General features: G+C 35.8%; 1 protein-coding gene across 1 annotated transcript in view; it reads right to left on the bottom strand.

Annotated features, from left to right (window-relative positions):
- Window positions 1-3,362: 3,362 nt before the first annotated feature.
- LOC105563628 (connectin-like) overlaps window positions 3,363-22,131 on the bottom strand; it is a 141,903-nt gene continuing 123,134 nt past the window's right edge. Inside the window, exons 4-8 of the mRNA XM_012015365.1 lie at window positions 8,358-8,918; window positions 6,545-7,038; window positions 6,048-6,224; window positions 5,552-5,667; window positions 3,363-4,507 (exon numbers count right to left, since the gene is read on the bottom strand). Of these exons, the coding sequence (XP_011870755.1) occupies window positions 4,271-4,507; window positions 5,552-5,667; window positions 6,048-6,224; window positions 6,545-7,038; window positions 8,358-8,911 (1,578 nt within the window). The 5' untranslated portion in view covers window positions 8,912-8,918 and the 3' untranslated portion in view covers window positions 3,363-4,270. The remainder of the gene's footprint in view (window positions 4,508-5,551; window positions 5,668-6,047; window positions 6,225-6,544; window positions 7,039-8,357; window positions 8,919-22,131) is intronic.

Raw genomic sequence — 22,131 nt, forward strand, 5'->3', positions numbered from 1 at the left:
TAGTTAATAATATTTCTTTTCATCGGAAATTTATGACCCTAAATATGTTTGTTTATTATGGCTTAATTTTGTATCTTATAAACGACCCAGTAACGTGTTGTGCACGCAGTACCCCTTTCAATTTATACGCGTATTTCTTTCAATCGACAACAGGTGTCATGCCGCACCATGGCATCGAGCGAACAGCAAGAATCGACGATTTATTCATTAAAAAATCAGAAAGAGTACGCATTTTACCGTGGCAATGATTTTAAATAGTTAATTTATTAATTTAAGCTATAAAAACTATACGTAAAATAGCAATTTCACAAAAATATTGTTTTATATTTGTACATATTCTTTATATATAGAGGGATAAAAACAAATTAGTCAAATGATTAGAACATAATTTTATGCATTTTTTAGTTGCGTAACTTTTTTGTTCTTATACACATATCTAATCCGTCTTTTAATATTTCCATCATTCATAAAGCCTCTTAGCTATAATGCAATTTGAAAGTATAATTAAAAGACATGTAAATATAAAAGGACATTTTGCATTTTTATTAGAAATAATAAAATTCAAATTCAAACGTTAAATATTACGATATTTTTTTAGATATTTAAAAAGTAAAAGCTATTAAATTGTAAAGCAATTTAAACATGTTAAAGTAAAGAATGTGTATAAAATTGCTTTTCTTAAAAAGACTTGAGTAATTAGACCTTTGTGTGTAAAAATTAAAAAATGTCAAACAGAAAATACTTTTAGACTACAAACATTTGCAAATTATATTTTTTAATAGACCTGATGAGATCTGTCTAGATTAAATCATAACATACATACATAATTTGAAAAACAGGCGAAAGTTGACTTTCTTGCGTCTCCTTCGATGTCGTTTTACGACTCGACGTTTCATATATTATATAAACATTATCACGATACTATGGCAACGCATATACTATGACAAACAACACCTCAACATTATTAATAATTTTTTTCTTTATCATTGTTCCATAGGGGTAGGCTATGTTTCACGTTATCCATATCGTGCGTTTCTTACTAATTGATTGTTGCAAATTACGTCTGTTCGCTCCAGTTGCGCTTTCCGTTTTTAATTTCATTCCTTTTCTTCTTCATCTTCATTCAAAGATTAAAATATAAGTCCATTTAGTTTAAATGCTTTTATGAAAAAAGCGCAAGAAAGTGCACCTCAAACAAACAGATCGTAGACGTAATCGTTGTGAAATTGCTCGCTAAATATCGCGCAAAAACATCACGATTATAATCTCGTAAGAAGAATGATAAAAACGCTTAGCGCTCGAAAAGTTCCTTGTTTTCAGTCTCATTTCACATATACCAAGAAATATATCTCGTAGGATAAAAAGTATATATTTCCTTCTACTAAGTATAATATAATTATACATTCAGAGTAAACAGAAATATTATATTATTGAAATAGAATATTTTAATTATATAGAATATTAAATAATTCGTATATAATTGAATCAGTTATTATAAAATGGACATCACTTTTATGAAATTGAGATAACATGACATAATTTCTTGATCCGCAATATATGTTATATACGAGAAAAGCATCGACTGCATTATTGGCTACAGAAATATTGACATCTCTTGCAGGCAACGTTTAAAAAAAAGATGCATAATTATTACTCAGCTTTCTTAGAGACATTTCCTAAGCACTTATTTCTAAGCGTCAAATGCGTACTGAAATAACACCTACGATAAAATTAAGAGAAAAATGTTTTTGCGATTTTTCAAAAAGTTAGTCAACATGACTTATGCACTTTCGTAATCAACTAATCCAATTGCCTTTGTCCCTTTTGTTGCTAAATATCTAAAACAATATTAAATCCTGATCGTATCCGTGTCATTCTCAAGTTTTCCTTAAAAATGTTTTAACTATATCAATTCTTGATGTTCTTGATGTTCAAGATATTAAGTTTTACGAGGATTGAAAACCACCTGTCCATCGTAAGATAATCGTAAGATAATCATCGCTATTGACTTAATGTTAAAAATAATGTATCCAAATCTAAATATTGTAGTAATACAATCAAATCTCCGTATTCTTAACATATTACGATAAGGAGTAACCTCCACATTCGGAAACATATTTGGGACGCCTTCCTACAACCCTGAAATAAATATGAATTAGCCATTAGACATAATTGATAAAAAAATGATTGGGTCGAATTTCCATGCCGACAATACTCTGGGGGGAAAGTCAAGTTAAATAAAATGAGAAAATAATTGCTGTATTTCTTTCTCTTCTTCGCGCCTGCACGTTGAATTCGATGCGTGGCACGATATGCACGTGCATATATGTATACGCATGCTTACGTGTACATAAAAAAATCTTTATTATATTATATAATTTTCTAGGAACCCTCTTACTTACGGCATCCTTCGATTTTTCATTGATTTCTTTAATTATAGTCAGGTGATCACGGTTATATGATATAAATATGAATCATTAAGGGGATGCTGGAGTGATTCTGCACTTTCGCACCTTTTGCACTTAAAACTGTCTGTTTCGTGGAACGATTTGTGTAATACACAAATTAAATGGCACGTGTACAGATGATCGAAAGCAGCTTGCTATTCCGGCTAAATTAAAGAACAATATGACATCACTGAAACTAAGTTTGTAAGTCTAATAAAAAATAATAGTGAGCAACACATACATACAGTACATGTAGCATGTGTGTTGCTCACTATTATTTTTTATTAGACTTACAAACGTAGTTTCAGTGATGCCATATTGTTCTCTCATTTGGCCGGAATAGCGAGCTGCTTTCGATCTGTACACGTAAGCCATTTAATTTGTATATTACACAAATGTTTCCGCGAACTGACAGTTTTTAGGTTAGAAAGGTGCAAAAGTGCAGAATCACTCCAGCATCCCCTTAACATTCATATACATATAGCAGCGCAGGAACAGATGTTAAGAATACGGAGTTCATAATTGTTATAATGAGTATGGGGATGTTGAGAATAGAGATATTAAGAATGTGGAGTGTATGAGGATTTGATCATAGTCTTAGAGATTAATTAATGAGAATTGGCAATGCTCAATATGTTTTATGATGTTGTTTAAAAGATTATAAAAAATCGAAAAGCAATATTAAAACAAATATCATGTAAGTTTATATCAAAGTTTTACAACCGTTCACAAAATTGAGCGCGCAAAACTGGCAGTATGCAGTATTTAATATCTCATGGCATCCTCTCCTAAGAGGCTGTAAGAAGACAAAAAACGTAATTAAAAATACACTTCTATCAAAACGTTGGATCTACTTCTAAAGATAGAGCGAATAAACCCACTGAAAAAGAGGGACGATTATTGTAATTATTTTTCAAAAATTAAAAATTCAGTTATTTATTTTCACTATCACAATTTTAATATTAACTCTAAATTATACGGCAATATCTCAATTTCTGGCAAGTTTGTAATTACATCAATATTCGGAGTCGTTATTGCTGGACCCATTGTCTCGGACAAAATTAGCTGAATATGATAATGGACTACGGTAAATGGCAGTAGTTACGCAAGCGAAATAGCTAACGAGAAACGCGGTGTTTTTTAGTATTCCTATAATGCATACAGTAAAATTATGCATACATACTGTACAAATATGGGAATGACATACACTATAGGGAGCGTATTTGAGCCCGAAGTCGATCAATATTATGTAAAATAAAACATTATGTGCAACCTTGTCATTTTTATGCTACCGTTTCGGCTTACGTTGAAAACACAGTAAATATGTAGATATTATTACAAAAGAAAAATATCTCATTAATTGGCCTGTTAACCTCTGCATGATAGCATATTTCAAAAAATGGTAAATGCACGAGATGTAAAAAACAATTTTCAAAGTTTAAAAATAACGTAGAAATGTATCCGCGTTTCGATGCTGCGCAATTGTGACTTAGCGATCTTGCCTATCGCTATGCATTATTGAATACGCAGTCACGTTCGTGCAACATTTTTAAAGTTCTTTTTAAGAGAGACCTCGTGTAATAAACGATAACTGTAAGCGCCCTGGAAAGTTTCGAAGGTACGTCTCTTGGTTGTCCAGTTAGTCTCCTACGTAAGTGCGCGCGCGCGCGCGCGCACACACACCCACACATACACACGCATAAACATACACTTTCTTTCGCGTCCCATTTCGTTTATATGTACGATTTTCCATTTGCTCACTCGAGCATATCGGGACGTAGAATGGCGTTAATATCGCTTTATTTTGGAGCGCTTAGCCACTTCTACGTGAAAAAAAGTACGGCTAGCAATAGCAATGAGGCAACGAGGACGGACTGACCGGCCTTGACCGAGGTCGAACTGGAGCTAAACCAGCTGGACCCGGAGCCCACGCGAGCGTTTTCATGGTGACTGGATGGCTGTTCGGAAGCCATCAAATCCTCACGCTTTGGGCATGGCAAATCTTCTGGCTTCAATTCGAATAGATGCTTGCTGCAGCACTGCTCACTGTTACGATTGTTCTGCAAATCAAAATTAAAATGATCTACGTAGTATCACGCAATCAATTAAAGAGATTCTGACGTTTTGTCCACAGGATATAACATACCTATGCGTATGTGTACAGTACAAAAATTAATTGAACCAACGACACAGACAAAATCCAATAGCTTTTACTATATGGCCTGTATGTATTATTTTTGAGATATTCGATTCTAACCATATAGAATTTTGCACTACAAGTATATATAAAATAGCATGCCCCGCGGCCTCGCCCGCGGTTTCACATGCACGGCTCTCGCGTGATAAAAAGAAACTTCAATTTTACGAATTATCAAGAAGAGCCCTAAATTTCTAACCAGGGGTATCCTGCTTCTGATTGTGAGTGGCAACTTGTCTTTTGGAAATGCGGAGTGAATAGTTACATCATTTTAAGTATATGAATGTAGCAAATATTTTGTCATGTTGTTTATCATTTGTTTGAAAATGAAAAATAGTCGCGTAAATATCTCTCCTATAGTCTTTTGGGCAATTAATTTTTATCCACATTTTACATGTGTTTTTGGAAACACATAATTTAGTCTTTTTTAAAAAATTATCGAAAGTAGAAGAAATTAACATTCAAAGCACTCCATCTGCCTAAAAATTATTTCAATTGGTACAATTGATGATTGCGGTGCATTATTTAAAGAATTGAGCTGCACATGCGTTGTACCCTGATGCGCAAAGTGGATAACATGACCTATGACCATTCCGAGAGTCTAAGAGAACTTGCGTAAAAATTTCAATTGATCGATCAATTATTTAAAGAAATTATCTGCCCATGCGCGCTCTCCTGATACGCAAAGCAGAAAATACGTAGCCTATGACACTCCTCACTAGTTAAGGAAACTTGTTAAAATTTCAAGTCAATCGGTTCATTAGTTTAAGAGATCATCGAGGACAAACGCAAGCAATCCAGTAGGAAAAATAGCACCGTGTGCCGTTGGCTTAACGTAGCAAGAGATATTTCGAAAAAGTTCATCGAATTTATGCGCAATCTCAACAAGCTGGTGTGCATATCCTACCTTGCCGCGAAAATTTGGCGAATCTTCGGCCTCGTGGTCATAATAATAATCATCATCTTCGTTGCCGTTGCCGTCGTCGTCCTCATTATTATCGTCTCTCGAATTACTGTAGTCGACTGTAAATGCAATACAATATGATTCTGTTTAATAAAATAAGAAATTCGACACAAACTCTCTCTCTCTCTCTCTCTCTTGTTTAATATAATAAACCATAAAGTATTTTTGTATGTGACATTCATCAGTTTAATTACATTTTACACTATTGCAAAACAGGTAAAGTGATTTATATATGCGAGAAGAAGTGACTTTGTTCTTAACTGTTGTCGACAAGTGCATATAAAATTGAACTCTATGTCTTATATTCGTATAGCAGATAGAATATACGCTTCTAGATTGAATAAATCTTGCACTTTGCCTTTTTGACACAAAGCTGAGATAAATTTCGCCGAAAGGCATTCATACTCGCGCACGCGCTCACGCGTGAAGCAAAACTTACTAGAAATTCCGCGCGGTTGATTTCTCTCCAGGTCTTCGCGGTAGATCTTCTGCGTTGCATTATTGCTCTCAAGGAAGCAAGTTAGCTCCTCCAGGGCATCCCTCAGTTTCATGTTCTTCGTCTCGTTTCGCAGGCCCCAAATCCACGCGAGTTTGCAGTTGCACTTGAGACTGTTTTCTACATGCAGATACGGTGATATGCTTTGATCAGTCAATCTCATTACTTTGATCACGAATTCACTGCGAGTGATTTAACGTTGCTATTCAAAAATTTTGAATAACTCTCTTTGTCCTCAAAGAGAGATACATTGTAATCTTTTATTCTTATTTTAGATTCGAATATACATATTTGCGACATTATCGAATTTTTATCCAATTTTTATTTAAAATTGTCCTCTACTAAACGATAAATTTGACAATTCTCAAGATAATTTTTTTCAAGATTTACAAATAGATGTTTCTTACAATTCTATAAAGAATTATGACTAAAGTACTTACCGCCCAGGTATAAGTAGCTGTTGTTGTGGTAGAAATTGGTCACGATTGGTTTAATGTTGTCAAAAGTCACAGTCTTCAGCAAGTTGTCCCTAAGATCCAAAAAGGAAATGCCGGGTGCACCAGTTAAGACGTTTGGCAGCAATGTCCTCAGCTGATTCTCGCTGAGCCGCAACTTCCGGAGCTTATACATGTTGTCAAATGCTCTTGTGTCTATAAATTCGATCTTATTTTGATCAAGCTCGAGTTCGGTTAATTCCGGCATTTCTGTAAAGCAATTATTGGGGAGTGTGCTGATCTGATTGCCGCGTAGATCGAGGCGTAGCAAACTGCGCAGACCACGGAACGCACTGCGTGAGATGCCTGTCAACTCGTTGCTGCTCAGCTCGAGTTCCTGCAACGAGCCTAGGGAATAGAACACCTTGTCGCGAATGACGCTAATGTTGTTGTTGTTCAGGTACAGCTTGCGTAAGCTCGCCAAGTTCACAAATGTATCTCTGTAAACAATTATTCAAAACTGTTCAATATATTATGTACATATTCACGTTTGTTAGTTAAATGAAATTTTACTTCTTTACTGATCTTTGTTAATTAATGAAAGTAATGATAGAGAACGTTTAGGCAATGTGAACCGTCCCCGTTGAAAATGGTGTAAAAAATTTTTTTTATATATATCGCATTGGTATTAACAGATTTTTAATCCAAAAACCACATAATATCAAAATACAATTGTACGCTTCGGTCTGCGAAAACGACCCTCCTCAGCAATAAATTAAAGATTAAACACACTCGGTCCGAATCATAAAATTCGACGTTATGAGATAGCCCATCATAGCCGTCATTATAATGAGTGTGATTGAGTTGCGCTATCTCATAACGTCGAATTTTATGGTTCGGAGTATGTTTAATCTTTAATTTATTGCTGAGGAGGGTCGTTTTTGCAGACCGAAGCGTACAATTGTATTTTGATATTATGTGGTTTTAGGATTAAAAATTGAGACGGGAAACTTTAAGTCAACCCAACTGGCTAGTTATTTAATTAGTTTATTACACGATATAATTTTTGAATTAAAAATCTGTTAATAATGCGATATATATATATATTTTTTACACCATTTTCAACGGGTGACAGCTCACATTGCCTAAACGTTCTCTACCGTTACTTTCGTTCATTTAAGTTGTTTTATATAGAAGCCTTATGTACATTTTCTATTTATAATTTAAAAAGTAATTACCAAAATAGATGTAATGACGTGATATAGTATTATAAATAATTATATATATATAATACAATGTATAGGCACTGTTTAATAGTAAAAATAATAACCGTTTTTAATATAAAAGTTTTAATTGGTATTGCAGCTTCAAGTTCTTTGCATCAAATTTTTATTCGTTTAATTCAATTATCACTTGCATTGATATATCCGAAACGGTATTGCATATTCTCGTATATTATCATATTAAAATAAATGGACGCAAAATATTCTCAAATAAAATGCACTTATATTTAATATCAAAATGCGATAACGCGTGGAAAAACTAAATTCCATAGCACGCATAATCTTTTAATAATTAAATCGTGTGTGTGTGTGTAAATCAACGTTCTTTTGTTGAGATTATTTTTTAAGCTTGTACATTATACCCGTATTTCTCAACAACAAGTAAAACAAATAGCACAAATAATAGATGATGTGATGAGAATAGAACTTATGTAGTAGAAATAACGAATAAAGTCTTGTTCGTTAGATTAACAGGCTCGATAAAAAGTTGTCATAGCCATCTCTACGGCTGCCAGCCAACTATCAGTTATCCGTACCTATCAAGCTCAGAGATGTGATTATCGTCGAGATTGATGACAGTGAGATTTCGCATGTTCTCGAAGGCGTACTTGCGCAGCACAGTGATCGAATTGCGGTGGAGGTTGATCTGGGTAATTTCGTTGAGATTGCTAAAAGTGTGCTCGGCGAGCTCGGGGATCTTCCCATATTGGATCACGAACTCGCGCAAATTCTTCTGTTCGTGCAGCAGCCGAGTGGGCACGTGGTCGATGCTGCCGCTCTGACGCACCGTAAACGTCATTTTTTCGAGATGACCTTGCGACGTCGCGAAGTGACTCCACATGGGGTCATCCCGATCGAAGTAGCCCAATACCCAACAATCGATGTTTCTGGCATTATTCAGCGTGACGTTGTTGCAGTAGCAAAAGATCGGCGACTGCTGGCCTTGAATGTCGCAAATGTTCACCGGGCTCGCTACCTTGACGAGTTTCTTTCTGCTACGTGTCTTCGACGCCGCCAGGCCTGACGATGCGAACAAGATTGTCAGCAGCAACAGTTCGAGGATGAAGGAATTGTACAGAAACTTGCGCATGATGATCCTGAAACAGAACATTGGAAAGTTTTGCTTGAGCGTTGTGTGTTGCAACTGTGGCTCATAATCGTCGAATTTATTTAATAAAATTATTTCAGAAAATTTTGGTAACATGTGTTATTCTCTGATTGATATCAAACAATATTTGTTACACCTTGATTGATATCTAACGATAGATTTTCATTATATATTTTTCTTCCTTAAAAGATTTTCTCGAAAACAATAATGCGCATGTTTTCTCTCTCCATTCCGAACTTTTTGATGGATTTAAGTGCGAATAATGAGTAACCGATCGTCCTCGAAGCATCGAGGTGACGGCGAGGCGATAAGGGTCGATTTCCATTGTATTTAAAGTCGACGCGATACGATGCGCGCCTCCGGCTCTGTATCACAGAAAATTTGCTCGACAGCTCCATTACAAGCACGTCGATACGTAACGGCATATCGTTTCTCCATCACGGGGCTGCTCTTTAGAGAAAAACATTCTCCTCTTCCATCCATAGAGAGGACGTGGACACATTGTCGCACCGATCGATGGTATCCCCGATAAATAAGAACTTTTTTCGTCGAATGTTATTCTTTCAAAGAAATACATAATACGATACATCCACAAAAACATTTTAATATGCGCGTAAAAGTATTTTAAACTGATATCACTTATTGACATTGTTAAACAATCGAGGACTTTACAATTGCATCCGAAGACACGGTAATGTCTCGCGCCGAGACACGCGTAGTGCGTGTATAAGATCGTACCTTTGTATCTATACGCGTGATAGCCAGTTGCGAATATCTGAGATTATAGGATCTCACATCTCACTGCGGTACCCAAAAAGTTTAGCCGTTCCTATTAACTGTAATCGAACTTGGATTTAAATTATATAACACAGGTATCTTCATTTTTACTATGTGTCCTAAGATGCAAAGTTTTGTTGTTGAAATATCTATTTAAGAAACGTCGTCCTCGTAACTTCCTCTGTCCTTTTCTAAAATCTCTGTACGATTACAATCTTCTGTACGTACGGTGCTTGCAGAAGTAACGCTAACAGCGTTCTACCATGAAGCTTTTTGACAAGTTTTTGATAGATGTTTCTTGAGTATTACAGATTAATATTGATGAAAGGAAACATTGTTGTACATTTAATATTACATGATACGGTAATACAGATTTAATGTTATCTTTACTAAATATAAAATAAATAATGTATATCACAAACTAATACATATTTATTATTACAAAATCCAATGTCCAAGCACAATTACCTACTATTTAAAATTCGTATAATCCTACGCAGTTGTCCGCATATGAGAATGTTTATCAATCACTGAATATATACATAAATTATATATTTAAATTAATAATCGTACATTTAAAGTAATAAAACTTGATATGAACTTGTTCAAATCGTTTAGCTCGTATAATTATAACATTTAGAACAGACATACGATAAATATTAGACTGAAATTTATGAAGGCTCTTTTTCTAATTGTTAGATATTCAGTTTCTTATTTATTGTACATAAAAAAATGTATTAATAATCCAGATAAAACACTAATATCTGAGACATTTACCTTTGTCGACCTTCTTGATTTTCAAAAAATTTATGATAAAAACTTTTTAAAAGAATGTTCAATATTTATAATATCGTAACATCTTTGTTTCGTATCTTATTTTATTGTAATATTTGTATATTCAATCGATAGAGGACAATCGTTTGAACTTAAAAAGAAAATCGTCTCTAAGACTTTTGCATTATAAATACATAAACACTTTGGAGTTAGTTATTAGACATGGTCTCGTGGAAATATGTTACGATTCGCGTTAGCAATTTAAAACCTTTTCTTTGTTTTTCCTGTTGTATTTATTAACGTGTTGTGTTGATTTCAACAAATAAGTATTGCATTGCTATGGATTCCGCAGCTGTATCAATATTGTATTACATTATTGTATATTATATTATTATGTGTAATGATGTTTTTATTTCAAATATCCCATTGAGTCTTTCATAAATTAATATGAGCTTAATATTAATTTCATTCATTAATTAAGTAAGAATTGGAATTAAAAATAATTCAAAAATAACTTTGATTTATTTGCATGTTATTAATTTCCGAAAATAATTCGTCCAAAAATGTTGGAGGAATTACTAAACAACTAGACCTATGCAAAAAAAAACTCTAAAACAGGGATACGCAACTACCGATGTGTGAGTCGGATCCAGCCCTCAAACTACCCAATTCCGCTTACGACGTCCAAGCTTCCCACGGAAAAATTGAAAAAGAAACTTTTAACTCCGAATTATTGGTGTTTCCTGGTTAATAGAAAGAAAGCAAACGATATAGGCTTTAAAGTAATAAACTGCGGCCCGCGATACAATCTCAACATTGTAATTTGCCCGCCAAAAAATTTTGCATTTTTCTAATCTAAAAGTTTTATATAGCGCCCTCCACCGCGCTATTTGCTTACTTGATGTTTGTTACCTTGTCTGCTGTCTTGTTGCCGTGATTTTTCAAATGTACACAGTTGGAAAATTTGGGTTAAATTTAACAGATATCACATGTCCCGAACAGTCCACACAAATTTTTGTGTTAATTTAACATAATATGGATATGTTCAATGATCACACTAATACCCTGTTAATATTTTAACACAATCTCAAAATAATTTGAAATAAATTTTGTGTAAAATTAACATATTTTTAATGACAAAATGAATTTAAAAAAATTTTAACCGGCATTTTTTTAACAAGAAAACAAATTTTCCAACTGTGTATAATTGTACCAATAAATCAGTGTCAGTAATACCGAAGCTTCTCTCACTGCCTACGAATTCTATTCCACAAGTCTCTAACGAAAACTATCAAACGAACATATTCTGTTCAACAATTTGGTCAAAACTATAACATATCTTCTTCTTTCTAGTAATTCTTCAAAATTTACGAAAAGTCGATTTTAGAACAAAAGGGTGCTTTGAAAAGAACGTTCTCTAATTTTATAAACGTTAACATATATTTTTCAGCCGGAAAAGCAAATAAAAGTGTATAAAAATTTTCTCACTAGGAGAAGAAAAAATAATTTGTATTCAGACCGAGGGAAAAAAACCATCCACTATCGCCACATAAATTAAAGGATTTTCTTGATCTAGCGAGCCACCTTTTATCTAGATAATATCATACAATTACTTTTTACACAAATTCTTGGATAAAACTCGAGTTCTTAATAAAAAGATACGATGAACATTTTTTAAAATTATAAACTACTCAAATAGAAGTAGAATATCTTTTAGAAAATAAGCTTTAACGGTATATATAATACAAGTAATAGCTTATATAAGACACCTCATTCTTAATTAAATTAAATTAAAGTAGATACTTTTAAAAGTTTTATAATTATCTGATAATCATATAATTATAATTACATATATATATTATAGACACATAAAGTTCTTTGAATCTGTGTAGCTTTTGTGCTGTTCTCTCCACGTTCCTCTCCTCGGAATCTAACGGCGATAGTCTCGTCTACGATAATCGTGAGATTTCATAAATATGACGGCAGATGATATCGCATAGCGATGCCTTTGTCGTGCAATAACGTTTGTTCGCAAACTTCCAGAGGCCGGACGGTTTTAACGTACACGCGGCGCGTTCGCGAATTTCGCGAACTTTCCTCCTCCGTATAACTCGGCTTATTTAATTACTGTCGGGAACAGTGAGCGAAAGCTTCGACGAAAAGCCACGGGGATCCGCGAGTTCCGGATCAATTTGAGTTTTGTTCAATTTTCCTGATGGACTTCTTCCTCTCTCTCTCGCTCCTCTCGTTCGTTATGCCAAGGTGTTCACTAGATGAGTAACATATTTATTCGTCGGTTAAATCTACCCGCGAAGCGAAACGCCCGCTGGCATAATGGAAACGGTGATTCTATTTAAATTACTCGACATGAAATTTGTCCAATATGGAAGAATAAAAATAAAGAGTAAGAGAATGACAGAGAGACAGAGAGAGCGAGATAGGATCCGATTGTACAATATTTAATTACATTAATTTCAATTTAAATCAAATTACAATGTATTATGGAAATACAATTTATATTGCATTTTATTAGAATTCTACGGGCAAAAGTAGTCTAAAATTTAGTATGAAAATGTTTCCATCGTACCATATTAAACCTTTGTATTTCATGTACATCTAAACCACGGGCTCCATATACATTTCATGTTTTCCAAATGTTTTTATTCTCTTAGATTAGGGGAATTTTTCGCATTGCGCGATAGTATATCAGAGCCCGCGATGTATTTCGCAGATGAAATAAATCAGAAAACTGGCGAATATCATCGTGGTGAGCGCAGCCGTTACAGAACCGCTGCGGTGGATATGGACGATGCAACATATGCAGATAATGCGCGAAAGTTTTTAAACAGCGCACTTGGGATACTCGTAATACTTCGTGAACCGCGCGATAGCCGCCCGTTTTGTTTCGTACTTATTTCCGATTGCGAGCGAAACTCGTCTTGGAAGGCACCGCGTGTTGCGTAAAAGGGCAGGTGCAAGTCCAAGACTTTGCGCAGTGTTGTCTCGACTTTGCAATATTTGCATTTAATTTCGACTACAGCAGCTACGTAGTTGCTACTATTATACTTTGTGAAGTTGATACTCCTATACGACGATGACAGTCGCGCTGAATCGTAATGTACATTACAGCATTTACGGCGATGAGTTTACCAGTTTCTGCATCACAGTTCTTCGAAATTTGAAAATTCTTTCGAGCAGCACCCACTTTTTACCACATTCTACTTAGCAATAAGACTTTCCTTCGACATTTTTATATCTCCCTTTGTGTTATTTTACAGAGAGACGCGCACGCGCCTTTCCACCTCAATTTAATTGATACATATCTTCTCTCTTCCTTTCTTCTCGTTTCCTCGCTTCCCGCTCGCCCGCTCGACTTTCTCGCCGCGACAATTCCGCAGTATAAAGCGACATATATACCGGACCACAAATAATAACACGCGAAACTGACATTTGCCGTTACAAAGGGCGCACCGTCCACAACGTCATGAACGAGGCGGAGACATATGAATATGTGTACACCGTGGAACGTTTAATATAACTTCGCGACTGGCCGAAGTTTCGACACAGCGCGATTGCCATACGTCGCGCCACGAAAATTATCCACGACACCGCGGTCCATTCGGCGCCTCTTACCGTCACGCACGCTCCGTTGCTGTATGCTAATTGCACCTTGATGGAATTCGAGCCGCGACTCGAATAGAGAGAGAGAGAGAGTCGCGCGTGTGCAAAACACGAGTTGTTTATTTCGAAAGTTAGACGAATAGAATGTCGAGACGCGACGAATTTAACCCTCCGCTCAGTAATCTCAACCCTTTTCAATCCTCTATTGTAACATTTCCAGCACGTTAAATTGCAGCCCCTTATTTTACGCGAGAAACAACGCGAAGCGCTACGCTTGACATTAGATAATGAGTAATTTCGCAGAGGAAGGCGAAAAAATGGCGCACGGCGTATGAATGCGTAAGGTACAGACGTGGATTAATAAATGGATTATCGTAAATAAGCTGGTAAGGCTCGTTTGGATAAATGGAGTTTCAATTAAGTAATAATTTTATCAATTTACCATTAAAAGCCACTTTGCAGCCGTTTTAAAGCTGCTAAAGATATTTCAGGCTCGCGCAGCGGCTGCAACGGCAATACGGCTAATACAATGCAAATTAATACAGCTTAATAAGTTTAATTAAAAGCACGCGTAAGCCCGTACGCCGTATTATTCAACGATGAATTCGCGATCGCGGAGAGAGATTCGCAAAGGATGGCATCCAATCAACGTCGAAATGTGGTGCAATCGGAAAATTCTCGCGGTGCAGCGATGCGTTGCGGGAATTGACTCGTATTTCCATGGCGCGCGCATAAGCATGATTCCATTATGCTAATTACATTTGGCTATACGATTCGGCGGACGAATAATTAGATCGCCAGATATTTTAGCAATTCATACGCGCGAGATTTTTCTAATAAAGATATCGCGAGGCGAGTAATGCCGGCGTAAGAACCCCAGGACACATCCCTATTATACGGCGCGCAATATCGAGAAAGTCGCCTACAGCGATGGAAGGAGGGGGGGGGGGACCCTCCATCTCGATCGAAGCGCGCGCGTATCGTGCTTTTATGCTAATGAATGACGGCGCGATTCGAGCTTTATTATAGGCCGGTACATCCGCACTATGCAAAAGAAGGACGCGATACGTTTTCGGAATGCGCGGACGCAAATAAAAGGAGAAAAAGCGAACGAGAGGGGGGGAGGGGCGCGCGTCCCCCTCACGTGACTATACGGTTTGGGGAGAAAATCACTGTATAACTGCGGCCGGGAGCTTCTTAAGATTATGCCTAGACATGATCCCGCATAGATCGGGGCCTAAGGGGATGAATGGGGGGGAGGGGGGAGGGGGGGGGGGAAGAGAAAGGAAGGGGGTTGAATCTAGCTAGTGTATGCAAATCCCCCTCGTGGCAAACTGCTAGACATTTGCATAAGCTTACAGATAACGACGCGTTAGAAGTAGAAGCCTTTCCTTCGGATTCGTTTCCACCGTCGGGCTCAGCAAACGGAAAGCAAGAGCGAAGAATCGATCTCTCGTACGTGGCCGATCCGGCGGCGGCGCCCGAGAGTGATTTTACGGACGGAGACTCGCAATTTCTTAAATGTCCCGAAAGAAAAAAAAAAAGACTGATCAAATAGCATATCGATATGAGAATTAGGATCATATTTTATGACGATGACAACGAAGAGAACGACGCCTCTGCACCTCATCGACCCCCTTTTCGAGCTTCATGTTTTTTACTGCATATCGCGGAAGAAAGCGGAGGAACGATGGTAGCTGAGAAAAAATCGAGAACGCCCTTATCGATAATGGCGTGTGTCGAGAGCGGCCGTAAAGGCAGTTCGTTTATCGAGAGGGGGATATACTGGAGGCACCTGGACTGGATGTATAGTTTGACGTGCCGGGGCGTATGACGAGCCCTTCTTCGATCGAGAAAGCAAATATGGGCGAGAACTCGAGCCGTTATGGCGTCAGAATTCAAACACAAGAGTGATCGAGAGTGTTAGTGGTTTTCTAGAAGAACAATTTTCTACCTTATGCAAGAAGGAAAAATAGAAACTTGTTATCAATGGAAAGTTTCATCCCTTTTTCTCTCGCGATTTGCATATCCCTCGCCAATGTTAATCGAAATTTTAGAAGAATTTTTATTTACAAGTTCACCGAGAACGAGAACAGTTTTATGTCTTCCATAGAAGACAAATGAGAACTTTGGAAAAATTCAATTTTTTTTTCTTAAGCAATTCCTTATACCTAATATTAATTAAAGAATTGTGAAAAGACAAATTTCATGCTTATGAATTACTGACTTTTTACAAGAGTTTTATTAACAACGCCTCATTAGCACGAGAAACTTCCCTCCTCCTCTCCTTAATTCACCGAGTCGCCAACGATTTAATTAGATCGCACGCGCGCTCGGCAAGTGAAAGCTCCGCGACGCCAACGTCGCCGTCGGGACGCGTGCCCGTCCTTCTGACGAAGTGACGCCCATTCACTTGATTCTTACAACGGAAACTTTCGGTTACCTCGTATTTCATTTAGTTCTCGAAAAAGAGGCCACGTTCGTTCGACGGTCGCAAATCCAGGAAAATTAGAGCTTTTCCGCATCGCACGACAACTGGCAGCTCAAATTTGGAATTTATTTGCATCTGGACGTAATTAATTCAACTTCGTTCAAACATTGTTATGAAGCACACCTCGCAAAATGTCATTACTAATTCAATAATGAAATGATAAAATGTCATACGTATGAAAGATTTTATAATTTATAGTTCAAAGTATGTATATTTATTTTTTATATCATATATAATGTTATTTAATATTCCATAGCTTTGCTAGATTATATAATGTGTAGATATATTTTTGAACACTGAGTGAATGTATTGTAAAATTTTCGAAAATGAAGGATGGAAAAAATGAAAAGTTTCTTTCGAAAAATTTAAAGATTAGAAATTTGAAAAATTAAGAGAGCTTCTTGATCATAATTTTTCCTTGAAAACTGATTATATAAGGACAAATTGTCTTAAAATGAGAAAAATACCAACACAACCAGAGTATAACCGGATTACGAAGTCTTTGTCTGCTCATGACGGGTAAATTCTACGTGATGCAGAATATTAATGTTATTGCACTTGAAATGCAAGCTCGCTGAGATGCGCATTGACGACGTACGTGTATGTGCGTCTATACGTGGTATTCTCCCTTCAGTCGTATATCAAACATATCAGTAGCGGAGGTGCCGGTCGAGAGAGAGAGCCAGAGGTCGAACTCTTATTGCAGTAAAATACAGCAACAAGGCGATGATGTAGTGGCCAGCACTGGTCGGAATTTTTAGCGCGAGGACGATTGCCAGAAAAGCGATATAGGAATATCGTCACGCTCTGAAAGTACGAAATCGGCGACAACGCTGTCACACTTTAAAAGGGCTTTTATCGTTTTATGCTTAAGAGAAAACTTCGAACAAAGTGTAATTTAATTTAAATTGCAAACGAATCGACAAATACGGACATGCAATTCATAAAAATTGAAAAAGTAATCATATTATTGGATTAAAAGCAATACAAACATATTCTAATTCGAAATATTGCAATCGTATTTTGATATCCAAGAATAATTTGTAGTTTTTCAATATTTCGTGTAATTAATATTATTTATTCGTTTATATAAATTGTAAATTGAAAATATACATAGGAAAAGCTTGGCAAAATTTTGTATTCCTAACAAGACAATTTTTGTATATTTCGATTTGAAATTAAAGACAGTACATATACCAAAGTGTACCAAAGTGTACACTCAGCGTCACGAATGCCTTTGCACCTGACGAAAGACGCTAAAGAGATATCCAATAGGAAAATTTATTTTAATAAAATGAATTTTTCTATCGGAATATATTGAACGTGACGGTTTCAGGTGTAAAAGCATTCATGACGTCGAGAGAGCACTTTGATACACGTACCAAGCAATCGCCTTATAATACATATTAAACTGTCATGTGTTTACACGTGCTAGACATAAGGACTATTTCTGTCAGTACATTTCATTACAATACACTGGTTAATATAATCGGGCACGGGCAATTTTACTAAAGCACTGAAATACGATCCACACCAATCGTGCTCCGCGAACCGAATCTTTCTCCAATTCCTCAGCATCTGTACACACGCTCGCACCTTTGTTGGAAACTCAGCCTGCTTTTCAGGCAGTCCGGAATACTCGGTGCTCCCTGAGGACCCTAGGCCGCGTTTCGCTGCACCAGAAGAAAGGCGCATAAATCGATCTCTCTGCCACAGAGTGCTGCCTAAGCGAATGAAACCTGAATTTTTCAGAGTCTCGAAAATATTCAAACATACCTATATAATCTCTTATATTGTTCTTTAATAAAAAAAACTGCGATAAAAGCATTTCAGCAAAGTTGCTTAAATAAAACAATGACAGTTATATTAACAACTCAATAATTCAAACCTTTTGACATTGTTTTAACCATTATATTATAATATCGATTAACAAAGTAAAGCACACAATAAATAATTAATATATAATAAAAGTAAAAAGTAATAAAATAAGTAAACAAATAAATAAATATTATTTGTAAGAGATTTATTTGAATCTTCATGAAAAAAAAGAAAAAATACTATGAAATTATTCTCCAAGGCTTTCCTCGCGTGATATTGCTGTGCGCGATATTTTTACCATTTCGCCGTGAAAACGGAGTGTTTCGTAAAAAAAAACTTTATTGTCTTACAATTCGTTCATTGAAATTTCGCGAGTTATTAAAACCTGTGGATAATAACACATACATGATTTCAAATTTCACCCTTTCAAAAAAAAACATGTCGCGTTTATATAAAATGGAAAAAACGAAATTGAACTGACTTCACTCCCCCCGGCAGAAGTAATTTTTCCATATTTCTCCGGAAACTAGCGAAGCCCGATATTGGTTCCGGATACGTTTCTTCGAGTATATATATCGAGTTGCTCTGCAGAAGATCGCGTAGTTAATATTATACGTTATCGAGAGGAAATTTTCTTCGTTTTTTTTTCTTTAAAAATGGGGAAAGTAAATGCTTATATATATATACATTTCTTAGTAGCGGTTTATGATAACGTTTATAAGAATTCAACTGCCATTCAATGCTCTGGATATATTCCTACTACATAGATCTTGTTTCTTGTGTACAGATATATTTTTTCGTTGGGATTTTTAATAAGATATTACATACAAATGTTACGTTCACTAATTATAGCATAATTAAAGAATTTGATTAAAAATTCTACAAGACAAAAATTAAGCTCGTTCATAATCTTCTTTAATGGAATTAAAACAAGAAATGAGAAAATTCTTATGTCAATACATATAAAGGAATAAGGAGAAACGTTTCTTCCGCAGAAACATTCCTTTCTGTAGAGCACGGAGCACACAACGTTCCTTTATTTTATTTCGTCGATTGGGGCGCGATAGCGGTGGCTACTTATGGATTGTGTGAACCTGTAAACAGTATCTTTGTACCAAACCCGATAATCTTCAACAACTCCAAGAAATAGCTCTTTTCGATTCTTTGGGTTTGGAACTCGGGAGTTTTCTTTGCGAAGAAAGACATTACTTCCCTATCGTTTGTTGTGCGCAACGATGCGAGTAGTTAAACTTATTTCATGGTGAAATGATCGTATCACACTCTGATTCTTTTTCATTATTTCTCAGGAAAGATGTCACTTTCATGAAAGCCGCGTTAATCAAGTCAATGTATTAAAATCTGAAATTTTCATTAAATATTATAAAGTGTTCTGATAGTAATTTAAACGGCCTAAAACATTTCGATCAACCAATCTATGTAAGTGAATAAAATCTAAAAATAATTCGTACAGCTATGTAGCATTTATACAAGAAAAATATACTAGATAAAACTTGTTTTTTTTAAGCGTAGATTCTTGTTTTTCCTTCACCCTATATTCAATCTCAATTTCCGCTGTTATAAAAAGTTGACTCTGTTTTCGTATGTCAAACGGAATATTGTTATACAATAATACGTATGGTGCAATAAACGAGGAGTACGGACGTTCATTATTATCTATTAATAGATGTTACAAATTAAATTGTCGTGAACGTCAAATGATCACAAAATTAATCCTATCCTAGTTCAAGTTATGCCAAATCGCAATAAGCATTTCATAATTAATTGGAATCCATTGTAATCGCCAAACACAATACACAAAATTTCTCTCTCTCTCTCTCTCTCTCTCTCTCTCTCTCTCTCTCTCTCTCTCTCTCTCTCTCTCCCCCCCCTCTTTCTCCCTCTCTCAACATGTCAGTAAATTAATTAAATTAAACTATATATGCATATATCGAAAAGTGATCTGTCGAATCGAATCTTGGAATTGAACGTTTGTCATCATGGTTTAACATGTATATGCCTATTACCAACCGTTATATTTGTTATCCTATTTTCTATGTACTATGTCATTTATTAATAAACATCAATATATCTATTTTAATATAAAATGTACACAAAAATTTATGTACATAAATAAAAAAACATAAGAAACATGAAAAATCTTCTTCAGATTATTCTTCATTTTCTAAATAAAATCTAAATTTCACCTAAACATTTATATTAATTTAAATGACATTTTTTAATAATTTACTACAATGTTAATTTAATATTAACATCTAGAAAATCTAATACGATAGGTGAATAATTAAATTAAGTCGGGTTACATTAAATAGAACAAGCAACGTGTTTCCAGAAATTGCAACTATTATAAATTAATTAAAGTCAGATTAATAAAACATTAACTATCCGAATTAATTAAATCCAAGTTAATAATATATAGTTAAATTTACTGATAAGGATCCATAAGTAAGAATCAGCAGAAGCAAGCTCTGTGATCGGTGCTAATATGGGACAAGCTTTATATTGCGGCTTACTCGAAAACATGATTTACAATTCCAGGCTCGTTTCGGGAGTTACGACGGTAAAGCCGGGACTCAGCTCGTGGGCTTGTTCTCACCCTGCATTTAATTTCGCGCATTTAATTCCCGTAGGATGCATTCCAGGAAGGAAGGCGACCTGCGTTAAGGTAAACCTGGACCGGTTATGACGGCGGCTTTCAGCCGGGATTTCCTGCGGGGTGGGGATGAAGACAGCACAACCCCGAAGAGACCGGAAGCGACGGCTGCGACGGTAATTCCTGCGCGCGAGGAGGAATTAAGGGACTCCCGAACAAAAATGGGGCGGGAGGAGGGGGCGAAGGAGGAGGAAAGGGAGAGGGCGAGACGCGTGATTTAAGTCGCGAGCGGCGAGATAACGCCATCCTCGGCGCCGTAATTTCGCCAAGACGAACGGTTATTGGGCGAACTTCCGCGCATAATGCGCCGCTGTTCCCTTTTGTTGCATCTTCCTGTTTTTTTGGTCAAGCCCAAAATATGTCGCAAGAATTTCGATAGGTATCGACAATATGTGATCTTCGAAATTAATGAAGAGAGATTTGAACAGAATAATTAATAATTGTAAAGATAATTAATGTTTTTAATAGACATAATTGAGTTATCTAAGCTTAATTTATTTAAGTAATTGAACAGTATATACACTTAATTCACGTCCTTTCAAATGAATATATGAATAATATCGTATTATTAAGACTATTCTCTCTCGCATTTTATTGAAAGTCGTTCGTCTTTATTTCATAAGAAAGCTATATTCATTTTATATCGCGAAATAAAAATGTTCGGGTCTAAAAGTGTCTAAAGTGTAACAATAGGTCTGTTCATTTTAGTTGTATTTTCAACACTCTATGTATCTTTCTTCTATTCCTCCCTTTTCTCAATGCCTGAATACACACTTATTCTGTGTCAGGTACAGAAAGGAAATGCAGGAGGAAAGAAAAGAAATGCAGTTAAAATGAACAGTCCTATTATGCTTCTAATGTCCCTCTTAATAAATGTAACTTTGAATGAAAACTTTCAAAATTCCTCCCGAAACGTTATTACTACTAATATTTCCTTTAAGATAAGTTCCCCATCGAAAATCTTCTTTTCAAGTCCGAATTTTTATTATATCAAATACTGGTTTAATAAATGCACTTATGCATATAATAAAAAGTCTTACCAGGATTACT

Source organism: Vollenhovia emeryi, unplaced genomic scaffold (assembly GCF_000949405.1).
Source record: "Vollenhovia emeryi isolate VEMERY1.0 unplaced genomic scaffold, V.emery_V1.0 DF939173.1, whole genome shotgun sequence".
In the NCBI taxonomy this organism is placed as follows: Eukaryota; Metazoa; Arthropoda; class Insecta; order Hymenoptera; family Formicidae; genus Vollenhovia; species Vollenhovia emeryi.